Consider the following 21,094-nt stretch of genomic DNA (forward strand, 5'->3'; position numbering starts at 1 on the left):
AAAGACAAAACGGTTCGTTGTTCAGCACCATGGACAGCACAAGTGCTGAACGTTTTAGTAATGCGTTGGGCGAAGGATTTTCTCTGACGAAAATGCGCATTAAGCAGCATGTTACATGGTTTACTTCCTACCAGAGAACGACAGATAAATAGTGGGCACATAAACGAATCACACAAGTGAATTAAAACAGACAATGTCGACCACGACACAACCATATAACACCATGACAACAAAAACACCATTTAACGACTTTCAGGGAACACATATTATTATATAAGTTCAACAAAACATCTGCAACAGGTGAAAATATTCTTTTATATTTTATCAACTCTTAATCTCGAAATGGACCACGTTTTTAGTAACTCACCTTTTCTTTATTTGGTAAAGTCTGAGTCCTGTTAAACGTGTCTCCTCCATTTATACTGATCAGCTCCCCATCTAGAGGTGGTAACTGTGCAGGGAAAACCACTACGTCACTCTTTAGAGTGTCTGAACTGAAGCAGACGTCATACTGCTGAGTTTCTTTGGATTAAGACCAGCTCCCGTCAGGGTGTGTGGTGATCATGGGGGCGCTGTACCTGTTGAACCTATTGTCGGTTCGGTGGCATTTGACGGCTATTAAACTGATGAGGCTCAGTAGAAAGATGGCCGACACTGACACGATGCCAATCAGAAGATAGAGGTTCAAAGAAGAAAAGTTGTCCTCCTTTATTGGCACATGTCTGAACTGAGTCTGGATGTCAGCTGAACTTTCAACCACCACCACCTCTATAGACACAGTGGACGTCAAAGAGGGCTCGCCATTATCAGAAACCTGCACCACTACAGGATGAGTTTTCAGGTCATTGTCACTCATTCTCCTCTTAGTCTTAATTTCTCCAGTGCTGGTTCCGATCCGAAACAGGTTGTTTCCTTTGGTCTCAGAGAGGTGATAAGAAAGAAGTGCGTTGTATCCAGAGTCTGAGTCTACAGCCCTGACCTTTGCCACAATGTGTCCTGCTTCAACATTATAGGGTATGGTCTCACTGTAAACAGAGCCGTGTTCAGAATATGGCGCAAGAATATTGGGACTATTATCATTGTCATCTAGAATGAAAACGTTTACAGTCACGTTGCTGTTGAGCGGAGGAACACCAGAGTCTGTGGCCTGGACTTTAAACTGGAACGTTTTTAACTCCTCGTAATTGAACGACTGTAAACTGGTTAAATCTCCAGTCTCCGAGTTGATGTTTATAGTAGAAGTTATAGGAACATTTTTTGAGTCAGCAATAACGGAGTACGTTACTTTTGCATTTTCATTGATGTCGGGATCTACTGCAGTTACAGTGAAAATACGATTTCCAACTGGACTGTTTTCTTTTACATAAATGTTAATAAATGGCTGAAGGAAACGAGGTGCGTTATCATTGACGTCAGAGACATGAACAGTAAGAACGCTACTAGTGGACAGGGGTGGGACCCCCTCATCAGTAGCCTGAATTGTGACATTGTAAAATACATTTTTTTCTCTGTCCAATGAATCATCTACCACTAAAGAGAAGTAATTTTTATAATTCGGTTTTAGCTTAAACGGTGCAGAGCCAACTAACTTACAATTAGTTTGACCGTTTTTTCCGCCGTCTTTATCGGTCACAGTCACCAATGCCACAACACTGCCTATTTCAGCATCCTCTTTTACAGGATTCATTAGTGACGTCACTACAATTTCTGGGGCATTATCGTTAATATCAACTACTTCCACCAGAAGCTTCCCGTTTGCCCTCCGCGGAGAGGAACCTCTGTCTGTCGCTTGAACATGAATTTCATACGCGGCCTGTGTTTCGTGATTTAAGTCCCCTTTAACCGTGATCTCTCCCGTTTCTGCGTTTATAAAAAACATATCTGCAGGATTGAAGTTAGCACGCTTGACAAAAGAGTAAACTACTCTCCCGTTGTCGCCGTCGTCTAAGTCCGTGGCATTAAGATGTATCACTAATGACCCCACCGGAGAGTTCTCATTTATCCGTGCCTTGTAAAGTGTCTTGCTAAATACAGGCGTGTTGTCGTTGACGTCTAAAACGTTGACGTGTATATGTACCGACCCACTCTTGGGAGGATTGCCGCCGTCTACAGCCGTCAGTGTCAGCTTAACAACAGACTGTTTTTCTCTATCTAGAGGTTTCACTAGCACTAACTCAGCAGAGACACTCTGTTCTCCGTTATTCTGCACGTCTAAGGAGAAATATTCATTCGGTCCCAGTTTGTATGTTTTTATAGAATTACTACCTGTATCTGCATCGAGACCCAGAGGAAGCAAAAAGTGCTCGCCGGTTGGAGAAAATTCAGATATATTCAGAGAATGAGAATCCTCCACGAATGTAGGTGCGTTGTCATTTATATCAACAATCACCACCTCAATGCGGCGGAGCACCATGGGGTTGTTCAGTATAGCCTCGAAGTTTAGCGTGCATTTCACAGCGCTGGGACAAAGCTCCTCACGGTCTATTCGCTCGTTCACATACACGTCCCCCGTCTTAACATTTGCCTCGAAATATTTCTTACTGTATCCCGAAACCATGTTGAAATTCCTTGTTTGCAGATCCCGAACGTTGACATTTAAATCCTTAGCGATATTCCCCACCACCGTCCCTTTGTCCACCTCCTCAGAAACAGAGTATGAAATCTGTGCAGTGCACCAGTCAGATAGAAACAGGACAAAGAGCCAAGAGAAGATTTGTTCATTCCGTCTGACGTCCATTGTCCAAACAAGGCCACGAGGAAAACTGTACATCCCAGAAAAACGCGACTAAACACTACAGTATTCAATGGAATCCACCCCAGTCCTGTGCTCTCATCGCGATCTCTGACAAAGAACTCGCCGTTTGCCCTGCGTCACAACAAGAGGAGGAGACTGAAAAATCAAACTAAAATTAAGTTGTGGTCAATTGCGACCCCTTGCGTCAAAACAGAAGGATTAATAAAAGCTAGATTAAAAAAAAAACTGCCCCCTCAGCTTTTTATCACTCAATTTGACTTAAAAATTCGTGATTTGAAATCAGTTTAAATATACACAATAGTTTATATAAGATTTTCACTTGTTTTTTCTGTTCAGTCACACAGGAAACCGAGAGTGGTGTTTTCAGCACAACGGATAGCGCACATACACGTCACAGTATGACAAATATTTTTCAAATAATCAGGGAAAAATCTAATTAAAATATTTTTGCTACAGTGAAATAGACAAGAGGTTGCATTTTGGGGCAAATGCTGGAAATGCTTAGGTTTTAAAAAGTGGACCAGGGCATAATATATTTAAACAGAACTTTTTTCTGGATAAACTTTTAACTCACCTTTTCTTTATTGGGTAAAGTCTGAGTCCTGTTGTACGTGTCTCCTCCATTTATACTGATCAGCTCCCCATCTACAGGTGGTAACTGTGCAGGGAAAACCCCTACGTCACTCTTTAGAGTGTCTGAACTGAAGCAGACGTCATACTGCTGAGTTTCTTTGGAGTAGGACCAGCTCCCGTCAGGGTGTGTGGTGATCATGGGGGCGCTGTATCTGTTGAACCTGTTGTCTGTTCGGTGGCATTTGACGGCTATTAAACTGATGAGGCTCAGTAGAAAGATGGCTGACACTGACACGATGCCAATCAGAAGATAGAGGTTCAAAGAGGAAAAGTTATCCTCCTTTGTTGGCACATGTCTGAACTGAGTCTGGATGTCAGCTGAGCTTTCAACCACCACCACCTCTATAGACACAGTAGCTGTCAGAGAAGGTTCTCCACTGTCAGAGACCAGCACTATTATAGGGTGGGTTTTCAGATCATTGTCACTCATTCTCCTCTTAGTCTTAATTTCTCCAGTGCTGGTTCCAATTCGAAACAGGTTGTTTCCTTTGGTCTCAGTGAGGTGATAAGAAGGCAGTGCTTTGTATCCAGAGTCTGCATCAACAGCCCTGATCTTTGCCACAATGTGTCCTGCTTCAACATTGTAAGGGACGGTTTCGCTGAAAACGCTGCTGTGTCCATTATATGGCGCTAAAATAACAGGGCTGTTGTCATTCTCATCCAGAACAAACAGATTCACAGTCACGTTGCTGCTGAGTTGAGGAACACCGGAGTCTGTGGCCTGGACTTTAAACTGAAACGTTTTTAGCTCCTCGTAGTTGAACGACTGCAGACTGGAAATATCTCCAGTCTCCGAGTTGACGGTCAAAATAGAAGTTAGCTGGATGTTTTTTGGTACACTGTTTAACATTGAGTAGGTCAACTTTGCATTTTCATCTAGATCTGGATCAAAAGCGCTCACAGTATGAACGACTGATCCAGTTGGAGAGTTTTCTTTCACATAAATGTTAATCACAGGCTCATTGAATCGAGGTGCGTTGTCATTGACGTCAGACACATGAACAGTAATGATCCTGTGGCTGGACAGAGATGGACTTCCTTCATCTGTAGCTGTAATAGTGATGTTATAAAGATGTATTTTTTCTCTGTCCAGTGGTCCATCTACTACCAATAAATAGTCATGTTTATAGTTTGACTTCAGAGTAAACGGAACTGAACCCTCAACCCTACAGCGAACTGCACCGTTGCTTCCTTTATCTTTGTCACTCACTGTTATAAAAGCAACTACTGTTCCTAATTCTGCGTCCTCTTTTACCGGCGTCACCAGTGACGTCACTAATATTTCTGGGGCATTATCGTTCACGTCAATAATCTCTATCAATAACTTAGCATGTGCACTTCGAGGCGGGTTGCCCTGGTCCATTGCTTGGACTCTGACCTCATAAGCAGGCGTCTCTTCATGATCTAACGTTCCCTTCACTGTAATTTCTCCAGTTTCTGAATTTAGATCAAATAAATTTGAAGGATCAACATTTCCCTTTTTGAGAAATGAGTACAGTATCACACTGTTCAGGCCTTCATCCAAGTCAGTGGCATTTAATTTGATAAGAAGTGACCCTGGGGGCGCATTTTCTCTGACACGCACTTTGTAAAGGGATTTGCTAAATGTAGGTATATTATCATTAACGTCGATCACATTTACGATTAACTCTAAAGAACCAGATCTTTGCGGTTTACCTCCATCCATAGCTGTTAACACGAGTCTGATCACCGACAGTTTTTCTCTGTCTAGAGCCTTCTGCAGCACTAACTCAGCAGACACGCCGTGCTCGCCACCGCTGTGCACATCAAGAGAGAAATGTTCGTTTTCATTTAGCTTGTAGCTCTTCACTGAGTTACTGCCGATGTCTGCGTCTACTGCTATTGGGACAAAATAACGCTCGCCAGTTAATGACGATTCAGAGATGTTCAGTGAATATGTTTTTTCAACAAAAGACGGCGAGTTATCGTTTATGTCTAATATATTGATTTCCACACGGTGAACAACCATCGGGTTACTCAAAACAGCCTGAATATTTAAGGAGCATTTTTCCTCACTGGAGCAAATCTCCTCTCTGTCTATTCTCTGGTCAACAAAGATGTTACCGTTCTGCGAATTCACGGCAAAATATTTCTTACTGTAACTCGAGACAATTCGAAGATCTCTGGTGTCTAGTTCCTTGACGTTGATATTTAGATCCTTTGCAATGTTCCCCACTACGGTGCCTTTGTTCACCTCCTCGGAAATCGAGTAGGACAACTGCGAAGCGGACGAGTCACAAAGGGAAAGGACTGCAACAATGTAAATCCATGAGGTTTCTGTCTGCCGTCGAAAATACATCGTGGACGCAGAAAAGAAGTGGCCGCACGAAATAATTTATATCCAGTGTTGGTGTTTCCATTCACAATACGGTTATCGTGTTGTTGGTCCTGCTCTTCAAGTCTCGGCCCCTTTTAGTGCGAGTGACTGAGGACGATTTCCTTTATGCAACGCAGGGAGGAGTTTTGTGCAAATGAAGTACGTACATTAAGAGTTGTGGTCTGTTGCGACCTCGTGTGGTGAAAGATGGGTAAGACCGTAAGACTGTGTTCATTAGTTGGCTACAATGGGTTTTCTAACACAAACAAATTCGAGGAGTAAAAGATAAACATTATTGAGAATATTCCATTCAATTCAACTATCAATTCATACAGCCATGAGTATTTCAATTCTCTATGGTTCCAGTACAGTAGTTGATGATAATCTCACTTGAGATATGGCAAAGAAAAAGTGCACAAGAAACAAGTCAAATTTGAAATCCATCAACACCATTCCTTTAAGTCGATGACAGTAATATGTATAAGGCAATTGAACAACTATTTTTTTCAACAAGTGACCAAATGTTGTAGGTAGAAACTTCAGCACCACGGACAGCACAGTTTCAGGCAAGGCAAGGGACATTTGCCAGTTGCACGTGGGTGATTATTGCAGCATTTCATTTTAGGAAAAGACACTTGGAAATCACTTCATATTTTTAAAAGTCTGTCACAGAGAGCCACGAGTCTCAAATATTTGGTTTTGAAAACAAATGACGAAAAGAACTATATAACACAGTGATGAGAGTCGGGATACTGAGAATACGCCAACACCGTTTGACGAGTGAACATATGCTGCCGCATATTCAGCACCACGGATAGCGCATTTTCAGGAAGGACAAAGGTTTGCCAGTCGCACACAGCTAAAACACTAGTAAAATTTTGAATATGCAAAATGGATTGTAAGAAAACCCGGTGCGTATTTATTTAAAGAAAGAAGAGTCTTGCACAGAGAGCCAAGAGTCTTAAACATTTGGTTTTGCAACCAAATAATAGAAAAGCTATAGTCACCAAGAGAGGAAAGTCAAAGCACCAAGAATACACACTTTTCACTCACTAAATACCCAACATCCCTAAACCGTAACAACTATTTCAACACTTCGTGGATTGGAAATCGGATGTTTGATTTCATTCAAACATAACACAAATAACTCGTTCAATACATAATACTACAACTCACCTTTTCTTTGTTAGGTAACGTCTGAGTCCTGGTGTACGTGTCTGCTCCATTAATACTGATCAACTCAGCATCCACAGGCGGAAACGGTGCAGGGAAAACTACTACGTCACTCTTGAGAGTGTCCGAGCTAAAGCAGACGTCATACTGCTGGGTAGCCTTGGAATAAGACCAGCTCCCGTCAGGGTTGGTGGTGATCATGGGGGCATTGTATCTGTTGAAACTGCTATTCCCCTTATGACATCTGACAGCTATTAAACTGACAAGGCTCAATAAAAAGATGGCTGACACGGCCATGATGGCGATCAGCAGATAGAGGTTTAAAGCAGAAAAGTTCTCCTCTTTCACGGGCACGTGTCTGATATGAGTCTGGATGTCAGCTGAGCTTTCAACTACCACCACCTCTAAAGACAGGGTAGATGTCAGAGAAGGTTCTCCACTGTCAGAGACCAGCACCACCACTGGATGAGTTTTCAGATCATTGTCACTCATTCTCCTCTTAGTCTTGATTTCTCCAGTGCTGGTTCCGATCCGAAACAGGTTGTTTCCTTTTGTCTCAGTGAGGTGATAAGAAAGCAGTGCGTTGTATCCAGAGTCTGCATCAACAGCCCTGATCTTTGCCACAATGTGTCCTGCTTCAACATTATATGGGATCGTCTCACTGTAAACGCTGCTGTGTCCAGTATATGGCGCTAGAATAACAGGACTGTTGTCATTCTCATCCAGAACAAACAGATTTACAGTCACGTTGCTGCTGAGCGGAGGAACACCGCAGTCTGTGGCCTGGACTTTGAACTTGAATGTTTTTAACTCCTCAAAGTTTAAAGACTGGAGACTCGTGATGTCTCCAGTCTCCGAGTTGATTGTTACAACAGTTGAAAGAGGAACAACCTTTGGAGTTGTGTCTAATAATGTGTAAACCAGCTTTGCATTTCGGTCTAAATCGGGATCAAATGCGCGTATTGTATAAACGACTGATCCAGTTGGAGAATTTTCTTTTACATAAATGTTAATCACAGGCTCAGTGAAACGAGGTGCGTTGTCATTGACGTCAGACACATGAACAGTAATGATCCTGTGGCTGGACAGAGATGGACTTCCTTCATCTGTAGCTGTTATTGTAACATTATAAAGAGAAGTGTTTTCTCTGTCCAGTGGTCCATCAACTACTAATGAATAATCATGTTTATAGTTGGACTTGAGTTTAAAGGGAATAGGACCCTCAACCTTACATTTAACTGCACCGTTAGCTCCACCATCTTTGTCACTCACTGTTATAAAAGCAACTACTGTTCCTAATTCTGCGTCCTCTTTTACAGGCGTGACCAGTGACGTCACTGATATTACTGGGGCATTATCGTTCACGTCAATAATCTCTATCAATAACTTAGCATGTGCACTCCGTGGCGGGGTGCCCTGGTCCATTGCTTGGACTCTGACCTCATAAGCAGGCGTCTCTTCATGATCTAACGTTCCCTTCACTGTAATTTCCCCTGTATCCGGGTTCAAATGGAACAGACCTGACGGATCAGTGTTTCCACGTTGAATCAGCGAATATTGGATTTTACTGTTCAGACCTTCGTCTAAGTCTGTTGCATTTAATTTAATTACAAAAGAGCCTGGAGTTGCATTTTCTCTGACACGGACTTTGTAAAGAGATTTGCTAAATTTTGGTATATTATCATTAACATCGATGACATTAACAGTTAATTTTAATGATCCTGATTTTGGAGGCCTGCCTCCATCTACAACTGTCAAAACCAGAGCGACAACTGGGTTTTTTTCTCTGTCCAACGCCTTTTGCAGCACCAGCTCAGCAGACACACCGTGTTCTCCATCGCTTTGCACATCTAGAGAGAAATGTTCGTTATCATTCAGTTTGTAGCTCTTCACTGAGTTGCTGCCGATGTCCGGATCTACAGCTAAGGGCAGAAGATAACGCTCGCCCACCACGGAGGACTCAAAAATGTTCAGCGATTCCGTCTCATCTTTGAAAGCTGGCGAATTATCATTTATATCTAAAACGTTGATCTCTACACGATGTGCAGCCATTGGATTACTGAAAACAGCCTGGACTTTTAGTGAACATTTTTCCACATTCGGACAAATATCTTCTCTGTCTATTCGTTCATCTACAAAGAGGTCTCCGGTTCGCAAATTTACGTCAAAATATTTCTTACTGTAACTAGAAACAATATGCAGATCCCTGGTCTCCAGTTCCCTGATGTTCACGTTTAAATCCTTTGCAATGTTCCCCACTATGGTGCCTTTGTTCACCTCCTCGGAAATCGAGTAGGACAACTGCGAAGCCGACCGTCCGCAGAGACAAAGGAGAGCAACAATGTAAATCCACGCGTGTTCATTTCCCCGTCGAGTGGACATCGTTGACAAAATAAAATACTTGAATCCGACAAATCATTTATATCCAGTTCAAATATCTTCGCCCAAAAGTACAAGTGCTGTGTTGTAGCTTCTGCTCTTTCAGCCACGGCTCTATCCGTGGACGTACGAACTGACTGATGACGATTTCTTTCTTCCTATGCAGAGGAGGGGTTTCACACGGATGGCTCACAAGCAGGCTCGTGGTCTGCTGCGACCTCGTGTGGTGAATCATAGGTACAAGACTTTCTGCGGCGCGTAAAAAGTACAATATTTTGTTTCTAAACACTGTGTATATATATGACGTTTATGCCACAGTCGTAAGCAGAAGATATCTTTTAGTTTATGTAACTTGTTCTAAGATGAAATATATCAAAATCAGATGCAATTATTGACTTTGACTCGTTTATACACTGTGTTATTTGTAATTGTAAAATTCACGAGGTTTCCAGCAAGCAACAGGCCAGATTGTAATAGAAATCTCAACACAACCATACTCTGTCACGCAAAACACGTGGGGATAAACTATAACAGTTGAAGAAAAAAAAGTGGGGATAAACTATAAGAGTTGAAGAAAAAAAAGAAAGAAAATTCAGCAAAAATCTTTGAAACACCACCAAAGCCGTTCAACGCAGAAACCTCTGAAACACCACCAAAGCCGTTCAACACAAGAGACAAAAAGTCTATTCAAAGGGCTAAAACATTATACCATCCCATTCCATCAATGAAACAGTCCCATAATAGTACCATTACATCATAGCAACCATCACAATTACTACAGTAGCCTACCTTTTCTTTGGTAGGTAAAGTCTGAGTCCTGGTGTACGTGTCTCCTCCATTAATACTGATCAACTCTGCATCCACGGATGGAAACGGTGCTGGGAAAACCACTACGTCACTCTTCAGAGTGTCTGAACTAAAACAAACGTCATACTGTTGAGTGGCTTTAGAGTAAGACCAGCTTCCGTCCGGGTTGGTGGTGATCATTGGGGCGCCATATTTGCCGAAACCGCTGTCGGTCTTGTGACATTTGACAGCTATCAAACTGATGAGGCTCAGTAGAAAGATGGCTGACACTGACACGATGGCGATCAGCAGATAGAGGTTCAAAGCAGTGAAGTTATCCTCCTTTACTGGCACGTGCCTGAACTGAGTCTGGATGTCAGCTGAACTTTCAACCACCACCACCTCTATAGACACAGTAGCTGTCAGAGAAGGTTCTCCACTGTCAGAGACCAGCACTACTATAGGATGAGTTTTCAGGTCATTGTCACTCATTCTCCTCTTAGTCTTAATTTCTCCCGTGCTGGTTCCAATCCGAAACAGGTTGTTTCCTTTGGTCTCAGTGAGGTGATAAGAAAGCAGTGCGTTGTATCCAGAGTCTGCGTCCACAGCCCTGATCTTTGCCACAATGTGTCCTGCTTCAACATTATAAGAGATGGTCTCACTGTTAACCGTGCTTTGTCCAGAATACGGTTCAAGGATGACAGGGCTGTTGTCATTTTCATCCAGAATAAAAACGTTCACTGTCACGTTACTAAACAGTGAGGGAACTCCAGAGTCCGTGGCCTGAACTTTAAACTGAAATGTTTTTAATTCCTCAAAGTTGAAACTCTGCATGGTCGTAATATCCCCAGTCTCAGAGTTAATGTTTACAACAGTTGGAATTTGTAATTTTGCATGTGCTGTGTCTAATACTGAGTAAGTCAACTTTGCATTATTTTCCAAATCAGGATCGAAGGCGTTTATAGTATGAATGACGGACCCTGCTGGAGAGTTTTCTTTAACGTACACATTAATCACAGGCTCAGTGAAACGAGGTGCGTTGTCATTGACGTCAGACACATGAACAGTAATGACCCTGTGGCTGGACAGAGATGGACTTCCTTCATCTGCAGCTGTAACGGTGACATTATAAAGAGACGTTTTTTCTCTGTCCAGTGGTCCATCAACTACTAATGAATAATCATGTTTATAGTTGGACTTGAGTTTAAAGGGAATAGAACCCTCAACCTTACATTTAACCGCACCGTTAGTTCCTCCGTCCTTATCACTGACTGTGATAAAAGCAACCACCGTCCCTATTTCTGCATCTTCTCTTACGGGTGTCATCAGTGACGTCACTGCTATTTCCGGGGCATTGTCATTTACATCGATTATTTCTATCAGCACCTTTGCATGTGCACTTCGTGGCGGGTTGCCCTGGTCCACTGCCTGAACTCTGACTTCATATGCAGGCGTTTCTTCAAAATCTAATGTTCCCTTCACGGTTATTTGTCCAGTTTCAGGATTTATATCAAATGCATTTAAATTATTAGCATTTCCTTGTTTGAGAATAGAAAACAGAATTTTGCTGTTCATGCCCTCGTCTAAATCAGTTGCATTAACTGTTATTAGAGCTTTTCCACTCTGAGAATTTTCACTTACACGCACTTTATAAAGGGTTTTGCTAAACGACGGTGTGTTATCGTTGGCGTCTATGACATTTACAATAACCCTAAGCGTACCAGACCTCGGTGGTTTACCGCCATCTACGGCCGTCAGAGTCAGCTCAATTACCGACTGTTTTTCTCGATCTAAAGCCTTCTGCAGCACTAACTCAGCGGACACGCCGTGATCCAAACCGCTCTGCGTCTCTACAGAGAAATGTTCGTTTTGACTGAGCCTGTAAGTCTTCACTGAGTTACTGCCGATGTCTGCATCTACTGCTAAAGGGAGAAAATACCGCTCTCCTGCTGCTAAAGATTCAGAGATATTTAACAAGTAATCGTGCTCAGGGAATTGTGGAGAATTGTCATTTACATCTGATACACTGACCTCGATGCGATAAGCACTGAGTGGATGACTTAACATAGCCTGTATTCTGAGAGAGCAGCTTGTCGTCTTCGGACAAAGCTCTTCTCTGTCTATTTTGTCGTTTACAAAGAGGTTTCCGTTTCGCAAATTCACGTCAAAATAATTCTTACTGTAACTTGAAACAATTCGTAGATCCCTTGTCCCCAGGTCCTGTATATTCAAATTTAAATCCTTTGCGATGTTTCCCACTACGGTCCCTTTGTTCTCCTCCTCGGCAATGGAATAGGACAACTGCGAGGCCGAGCGGCCACAAAGACAAAGTGCTACAAATATTTGAACCAAAACATATTCCTGCAGGTTTCCCATCGTCGACATCCAACAAGGAATTCCTGTTTTTCATCTACATCCAGTTCAAATGTAAAGAATCCATATAATGTACAGCGTATCCAACATACGCATAGCCAGCGTTAGCAGCAACCGGCCACGCCACAACCAAATAACAACCTCACCACAGCCGGCGAGGGTTTTGCTCTCATGTGTCGGGAGGAGCTCTGCACATAATAAGATAAAATATAGTTATGGTCTACAGCGACATCATGTGGTTGAAAAAAGTCAAAACAAATATCACACTAATCGTGACGTTGACTACAAAATGCCAGTTAAATGTCGCTAGTTGGGATTGTGTGTTTAAATTATTTACACTCTAACTAAATCTTGCGTTATTACAATTACATTGTGTGTATTTGTAGTAGTGTTATTTCTATTTGTTATAGACATTAAAACAACTACAAATTAGAATTTCCCTGCTGTTTACCATAGATCTGGACCTGGAGCTCTCCGTGGTTCTGAATGAAAGCGCTCTCTGTCAGTAATGATCTTTTTGGTTTGTCATCTTAAAATGACTTACAGAGTAACCACAATTAAATCGTGAAATATGTATGCAATTTTATATTTTTTTATTATGGTATTTTTTGTTTTATGTCAAAATAAAAATATCTAGAAAAAATACAAATTACAAAAATAAGTAACATTTAACTCTGTTTAATCTGAATAATAGAACCGCTTTCATGCAGCACCACGGAGAGCGCCAGTTATAGCACAAAGGTGAACACCACGGACTTCTCTCAATACCATGTATTTGAGAGAATAATTTAGACAGTGACTCTGTACTGGCAATTTAATTAACAAATAATAACGATGTATTGTGAATTATACACATCCCCTAGTAATCATATCATAGTGTGTGGTGTGGTGGCAGGAAACTTGAACAGGAAGGCTAAACAATGCAAACAATTTGTATTCTGTGTATTCTTTTTTTCTTATAGTCCCCTTACCTTTTCTTTATTAGGTAAGGTTTGAGTCCTGGTGTACGTGTCTCCTCCATTTATACTGATCAGTTCCCCATCAACAGACGGAAACGGGGCAGGGAAAACCACTACGTCACTCTTGAGAGTGTCTGAACTGAAGCAGACGTCATACTGTTGAGTGGTTTTAGAGTAAGACCAGCTCCCGTCAGGGTGGGTGGTGATCATGGGGGCGCTGTATCCACTGAATCTACCATCTGTCCTGTGACATTTGACCGCTATCAAACTGATGAGGCTCAGCAGAAAGATGGCTGACACTGACACAATTGCTATCAGCAGATAGAGATTCAAAGAAGTGAAGTTGTCCTCCTTTTTCGGCACATGTCTGAACTGAGTCTGGATGTCAGCTGAGCTTTCAACCACCACCACCTCCAAGGACACTGTAGCTGTCAGAGAAGGTTCTCCACTGTCAGAGACCAGCACCACCAGGGGGTGGGTTTTCAGGTCATTGTCACTCATTCTCCTCTTAGTCTTAATTTCTCCAGTGCTGCTTCCAATTCGAAACAGGTTGTTTCCTTTGGTCTCAGTGAGGTGATAAGAAAGCAGTGCGTTGTATCCAGAGTCTGCGTCTACAGCCCTGATCTTTGCCACAATGTGTCCTGCTTCGACATTATAAGGAATTGTCTCACTGTTAACGGAACCGTGCTCAGAATACGGTGCCAGAACCGTAGGGCTGTTGTCATTTTCATCTAGAACAAAAACATTCACTGTCACGTTACTGCTGAGTGGAGGAACCCCAGAGTCTGTGGCCCGGACTTTAAACTGGAACGTTTTTAACTCTTCATAATTAAAAGATTGCAGACTGATTATCTCCCCGGTCTGCGAGTTGACATTTATCATCGACGCTACGTTTGTTAGTTTCGGTGGAGTATTTATCAGGTGAAAAGTTGATCTGGCGTTTTCATTTAGATCTCGATCTACCGTTGTCAGTACATACACAGTTGTCCCAACCGGGTTGTTCTCTTTCACATACACATTAATGTACGAATGCGTGAAAGAAGGAGGATTATCATTGACATCAGAAATGTCAACAGTGATGACGTTGGTCGTTGAAAGAGGTGGGTTTCCTTCATCCGTGGCTGTGATCGATACATTATATCGGGAAACTTTCTCCCTGTCCAACGGACCATCAACTATCAAAGAATAATAGTTTTTAAAATTAGACTTTATTTTGAAAGGCAGCGAGCCTGTTAGGTTACAGTGTGTCTGGCCGTTTTTGCCTCCGTCTCGGTCTGTCAGGGTGACCATGGCAACAACTGTACCCATATCAGCGTCTTCTTTCACCGGAGTCAAAAGGGACGAGACAGAAATTTCCGGAGCGTTGTCATTGACGTCTATGACTTCGACTAACACCTTACAATGTGCACTTCTAGGAGGGTTGCCTTTATCTCTGGCTTGAACGCGAATCTCGAACGCTTGATTCTCCTCATAATCAATATTACCCTTCACTGTTATCTCTCCAGTATTTTCATTTAAACTAAATTTGGCATCTGGGTTTAAACGCCCCTTGTCGCTGAAAGAGTACAACAGCTGGCCATTTACGCCATCATCTAAATCAGTAGCTGTTAATGTCAATAATTGTGCGCCAATATTTGCGTTTTCAACCACTTGGACTTTATACAAAGATTTACTGAACACTGGAGAATTATCATTCACATCCAGCACATTAATTTTAATCAGTGAAGTCCCTGTTTTGGGAGGTTTTCCACCGTCTATTGCGGTCAGCGTCAGTTCAATCACCTCCTGTTTTTCTCTGTCTAGAGCCTTTTGTAACACTAACTCAGCAGATACACTCTGTTCACCGATGCTCTGTATATCCAAAGAAAAATATTCGGCCGGGTGCAATTTATATGTTTTAATCGCATTCGCCCCTGTGTCTAAATCATAGGCCAGAGGCAGTGGATGCCTCTCTCCGATATGTGAAGATTCATACACGTCAATTACAGTCGTCTCTTCAAGAAAATAGGGCGCATTGTCATTAATGTCATTAATCACAACTTCAACTCGGTGGAGACTGCGGGGATTACTCAAAATGGCCTCGAGATTTAAAGAGCACTTTACCGTATTTGGACAAAGCTCTTCCCTGTCTATCCTCTCGTTAACAACGAGCACTCCACTTTCACGATTAATGTCAAAATAGTGTTTGTTATATCCAGAGGTAATCTGAAGTCCCGCGGATTCCAATCGCTGAACATTGAGATTTAAATCCTTAGCGAGATTTCCCACCGATGTTCCTTTGTCCACCTCCTCTGAGATCGTGTAGGATATCTGAGCCACAGACCGGTCGCAGAGACAAAGAAGAGTGAAAAGCAGAGCCCCGATGATATCCCATTGTTCCAGAGCAGCCATCGCTGTTCAAAAAGAAGAAGAAAAAGCCACGACCGCTACACTCAGCCTTGTGGCTTTATAAAACGATTCCAACAGAATATTTTTACTAATCCATTTCGCCGCAGACAGCTCTCTCTTCCACCGGACTCTACTGTACGCTTACCTCCCAAAACACACCCAGATAATGACGTTTTTGTGTTTTGTCATTACAAGAGGAGGGGGGTTGCGATGTGATTTTAAAACGGTCTCTGGCGACATCTAGTGTCGGTATTTTTGAAGAACATATACTGTACTATTGTATAATATTCAGTGTCAATAATACAGAATAAATACCCTACGTTATTTGGATGAGTTTAAAAAACTAAAACACAAAGAAAGATTATTTGTAGTACACGTAAAGTATGTATACAATCGACATGTTTTTAACTACTTCACACAGAAAACCAGCACAAGTCAATCAGCACTATGGACAGCGTCTGTACCAGAAATCCAAGAATAGGGAAAATGATATAGCACCACGGACAGCGACAACGTGCAGTTCTAACAAACTATGGGTTGTAGGGATATTATGCACCACAAATATATTGAAGATATAGGAACACTACAAACAAGCATCTGGGCAACAAGGAGTTCACTTTGACCATGAAGGTATTACATCACGTTATATCAGAAAACAACAACCAAAAAAGTTTTTGGTTACATTCAAGATCCGTTTTGATAAAATGTGTCATAACTCACCTTTTCTTTAGTAGGTAAAGTCTGAGTCCTGGTAAACGTGTCCCCTCCATTAATACTTATTAGCTCCGCGTCTGCGGGTGGGAATGGTGGAGGGAAAACCACTACGTCACTTTTGAGAGTGTCTGAGCTAAAACAGACGTCATACTGTTGAGTGGCTTTAGAGTAAGACCAACTCCCGTCAGGATTGGTGGTGATCACCGGGGCGCTGTAGCCACTGAAACTGCCATCTGACCTGTGGCATTTGACAGCTATTAAACTGATGAGGCTCAGCAGAAAAACTGCTGAAACCGACACGATGCCGACCAGAAGATAAAGATTCAAAGAAGAAAAGTTATCCTCCTTTATAGGCACGTGTCTGAACTGAGTCTGGATGTCAGCTGAACTTTCAACCACCACCACCTCTATAGACACAGTGGTTGTCAGAGAAGGTTCTCCACTGTCAGAAACCAGCACCACCAAGGGGTGAATTTTTAAATCATTGTCACTCATTCTCCTCTTAGTCTTGATTTCTCCAGTGCTGGTTCCGATCCGAAACAGATTATTTCCTTTGGTCTCAGTGAGGTGATAAGAAAGCAGTGCGTTGTATCCAGAGTCCGCGTCCACAGCCCTGATCTTTGCCACAATATGTCCTGCTTCAACATTATAAGGGACAGTCTCACTGTTGACGGAACCGTGTTCAGAATATGGCGCAAGAACCGTGGGACTGTTGTCATTCTCATAAGAATCGTTGCACTGTTGTCATTCTCATCCAGAATGAAAACGTTTACAGTCACGTTGCTACTGAGTGGAGGAACCCCAGAGTCTGTGGCCTGGACTTTGAATTTAAACGTTTTAATCTCCTCATAATTGAACGACTGCAAAGTGACTATATCCCCAGTTTCGCCGTTGACGTTCACGAGAGTTGGTGTTGACAAAGATTCACCACTGCTATGGAAAAGTGAGTACGTCACCTTCCCATTGTCACTGACGTCAGCATCGACTGCAGTCACCGTTTTGATAGCTGTTCCTACTTTGCTGTTTTCTTGAACATACACATTTATAAAAGGCTCCTGGAAGAACGGCGGGTTGTCGTTTACATCTGATATATAAACAGTAATCACGTTGCTACTGGTCAGCGAGGGAATCCCTTCATCCGACGCGGAAATTGTTATATTGTACTCTTGTACTGTTTCTCTGTCTAGATGCCCATCGACGACCAAAGAAAAATATTTCTTGTAATTTTTTTCTAACTTGAACGGAACTTTGTAAATAATTTCACATTTTACTTCACCGTTTTCTCCACTGTCTCTGTCCAAAACTGAAACCAGCGCCACAGCGGTGCCTATACTTGCGTCTTCTTTGACTGTGTTAAGTAGTGACGTCACGGTTATTTCCGGAGCATTGTCATTTACATCTATCACTTCTACCAGCACTTTACTATGCGCGGACATCGGGGGCTGGCCTTTGTCTCTAGCCTCTGCCCGGATCTCAAAATTTCTTCTTTCTTCGTAGTCAATTTTTCCTTTTACAGATATGACACCTGTGTCAGAATCAATTTTGAACACATCCAAAATGTGATCCTGGTCTTTACTGCGAAGAGAATATACTATTTCACTGTTTGAGCCTTCGTCCGCGTCCGTTGCATTTAAGGTAAAAATAGCAGTACCAGTCATTACGTTTTCAGGCAATTTTATTTTGTATAAATTGCTACTGAACACCGGAGCGTTATCATTATTGTCAAGTACGTGTATTTCGATTTCTGATGTGCCAGAGTTCGGTGGCGTTCCCCCGTCAAGCGCAGTTAACAGCAGTTTAAGGTTTGGCCTCTTCTCTCTGTCCAGCGCTTTCTGCAGCACCAACTCTGGGGACACACTCTCCCCTCTTTTGTGAGTGGCAAGACTGAAATATTCATTTTGACTAAGCCTGTACGCACTAACGCTATGTTTACCTACATCTGCATCGGTTGCTTCCGACAATGCGAATCGAAATCCAGGCTGTGTGTTTTCTGCAATCTCCAGCGTTTGCAACCTTGTGTTAAATGACGGTAAATGGTCATTCACGTCTCTAATTTCCACCTCGATGCTGTAAAGCTTCAGCGGGTTGTTTATCACAGCCTCTACACTAACAACACATTTCAGTTCGTCAGGACAAAGCTCTTCTCGGTCTATCCTCTCACTGACGTAGAGAAATCCGGATTTAAGATTTACCTCGAAATATTTCCTCTTAGATCCTTTTACGACTTGAAAGGAACGGCTCTCTAAGTCGTTGACATTTAAATTCAGGTCCTTGGCGATATTTCCAACGTTAGTTCCTAGATTTACCTCCTCCGGCACCGAGTAAGAAAGCTGCCCAGACGCCACGACTCGGTAATCATCCATTAACATCAACAAAGCAAAGGCAAAAATACACACGGTGCTGCTCGGTGACGGCATAATTCCAATGATAACGAATCAAGCAAACATCCACCGGTCTATGTTTCTATCGTGGGTAGGTGAAAGGTAGTGAATTTTGAAGTGCTCGTCTGTTGAGTAACATATTTTTAAAAACGAATAATCCACACCGCTGCTTCTGATCCCTTCTCTCTTTGTGAAGAAAATCCACATGCACTTCTATTTTACGTTTGGGTGGAGCTATGCCATTTCAGTGTTACGGTCTATGGCGTCGCCTTGTGGTAACTTTATGCAATTGCAAAAACTATTCTTTCCGTGAAATAGATACATGAACATTAAATGCCAGGGATGCTGGGGTAAAACCTTGTGTTTGTGACCACGACTTCATTACGTTATATAGTTTTATTATAAACATATACTTTTATGTTATGTTTGATGTTAGCTGACTATAAATTAATTTAATTTGAAATATAATGTAAGTGAGGATTTTTTAAATCTTGCCTCAACAGTAAGCAAACTTTCAAAAACATGTTTTTACGTTTACTTGCCTTTGTTATAACTATAACGCTATACTTCTTTACAATGAACATATTTTAAGATATATAAACAGTGGTGGGTCTAAAATGTACTGTACAATAAGAGAACATGTAAAGAATGAGCAGCCTTTGTTGAAGAAAATAGGAATAAATCACTTTTCAGCACCAGAGACAGCGACTTTTGTTTACATTCAACGCAACCCAAATCTTGACCGAGGCAGAACAACAATAAACATAAGTCTTATTTAACTCACCTTTTCTTTATTGGGTAAGGTATGCGTCCTGTTAAACGTGTCTCCTCCATTTATACTGATCAGTTCTCCATCTACAGGCGGAAACTGTGCAGGAAAAACCACTACGTCACTCTTGAGAGTGTCTGAACTGAAGCAGACGTCATACTGTTGAGTGGCTTTAGAGTAAGACCAGCTCCCGTCAGGGTTGGTGGTGATCATGGGGGCGCCATAGCCGTTAAAAGGTCCACTTGTCCTGTGACATTTGACAGCTATCAAACTGATGAGGCTCAGCAGAAAGATGGCTGACACAGAAACTATACCAATCAGGAGGTACAGATTTAAAGGAGAGAAGTTCTCCTCTTTGACTGGAACGTGTCTGAACTGAGTCTGGATGTCAGCTGAGCTTTCAACCACCACCACCTCTATAGACACAGTAGCTGTCAGAGAAGGTTCTCCACTGTCAGAGACCAGCACTATTATAGGATGAGTTTTCAGGTCATTGTCACTCATTCTCCTCTTAGTCTTGATTTCTCCAGTGCTGGTTCCGATTCGAAACAGGTTGTTTCCTTTGGTCTCAGAGAGGTGATAGGAGAGCAGTGCGTTGTATCCTGAGTCTGCATCAACAGCCCTGATCTTCGCTACAATGTGTCCTGCTTCAACGATATAAGGGACGGTCTCACTGTTCACAGAACCGTGCTCAGAATACGGTGCGAGAACCACAGGACTGTTGTCATTCTCATCCAGAATAAAGACATTCACAGTCACGTTACTGCTCAGTGGTGGAGTTCCAGAGTCTGTGGCCTGGACTTTAAATTGAAACATTTTTAGCTCCTCATAGTTAAAAGACTGCAGACTGACTAAATCTCCAGTCTCCGAGTTGATGTTAACCATAGTCGACACCGGCACCAAGTTGTTGTCACTGACTAAGGAGTAACTAACTCGACCGTTTTCATTAGCGTCACTGTCAGTGGCAGAAACTGATTTTAAAACAGTACCAACTGGACTGTTTTCTTTTACATATATATTAATCACATGTTCTGTGAACAACGGATTGTTGTCATTAACATCAGACACAGAAATATGAACCACTGCCGTGTTCCAAAGAGGGGGGCTACCGTCGTCTGTAGCTTTGATTGTAATATTGTAATGTGAGATATGTTCCCTGTCCAGAGGTCCACCGATGACTAAAGAATAATAATTTTTATAATTTGTTTCTAATTTAAAGGGGACCTCATTCACTATCTCACATTTGACTTCACCATTTTTCCCTCCATCTCTGTCTAGAACTGACACCAGGGCAATGGCAGTGCCGACTTCAGCATCCTCCCTTACTGTACTGAGCAGTGACGTCACTGTGATGTCAGGGGCATTGTCATTAATGTCCCGCACCTCTATTAGCACTTTACACTGGGCTGACAATGGAGGCTGGCCTTTGTCAGTAGCTCCTACGCG

The 21,094-nt window shown here is 42.3% G+C and overlaps 2 protein-coding genes across 11 annotated transcripts in view; both read right to left on the bottom strand.

The window, feature by feature from the left end:
• Positions 1-21,094, bottom strand: part of LOC103390873 (protocadherin alpha-10-like) — a 77,478-nt gene that overhangs the window by 17,956 nt on the left and 38,428 nt on the right. The window contains exon 2 of one of the 10 annotated variants that reach the window (XM_025063454.1): positions 19,664-21,087. The exons of 5 other annotated variants lie outside the window; for them this stretch is intronic. In XM_025063454.1, the coding sequence (XP_024919222.1) occupies positions 19,664-21,087 (1,424 nt within the window). 4 more of the 10 variants (XM_025063453.1, XM_025063450.1, XM_008326934.3 and 1 more) reach the window with 4 other exon arrangements.
• Positions 356-3,323, bottom strand: LOC107989586 (protocadherin alpha-13-like). The gene is given in 1 exon segment (XM_025063460.1): positions 356-3,323. A coding segment is annotated over 1 exon segment (2,415 nt). The 5' UTR covers positions 2,771-3,323.

The sequence above is a fragment of the Cynoglossus semilaevis genome, chromosome 15 (assembly GCF_000523025.1).
Source record: "Cynoglossus semilaevis isolate Cse_v1.0 chromosome 15, Cse_v1.0, whole genome shotgun sequence".
Taxonomy (NCBI): Eukaryota; Metazoa; Chordata; class Actinopteri; order Pleuronectiformes; family Cynoglossidae; genus Cynoglossus; species Cynoglossus semilaevis.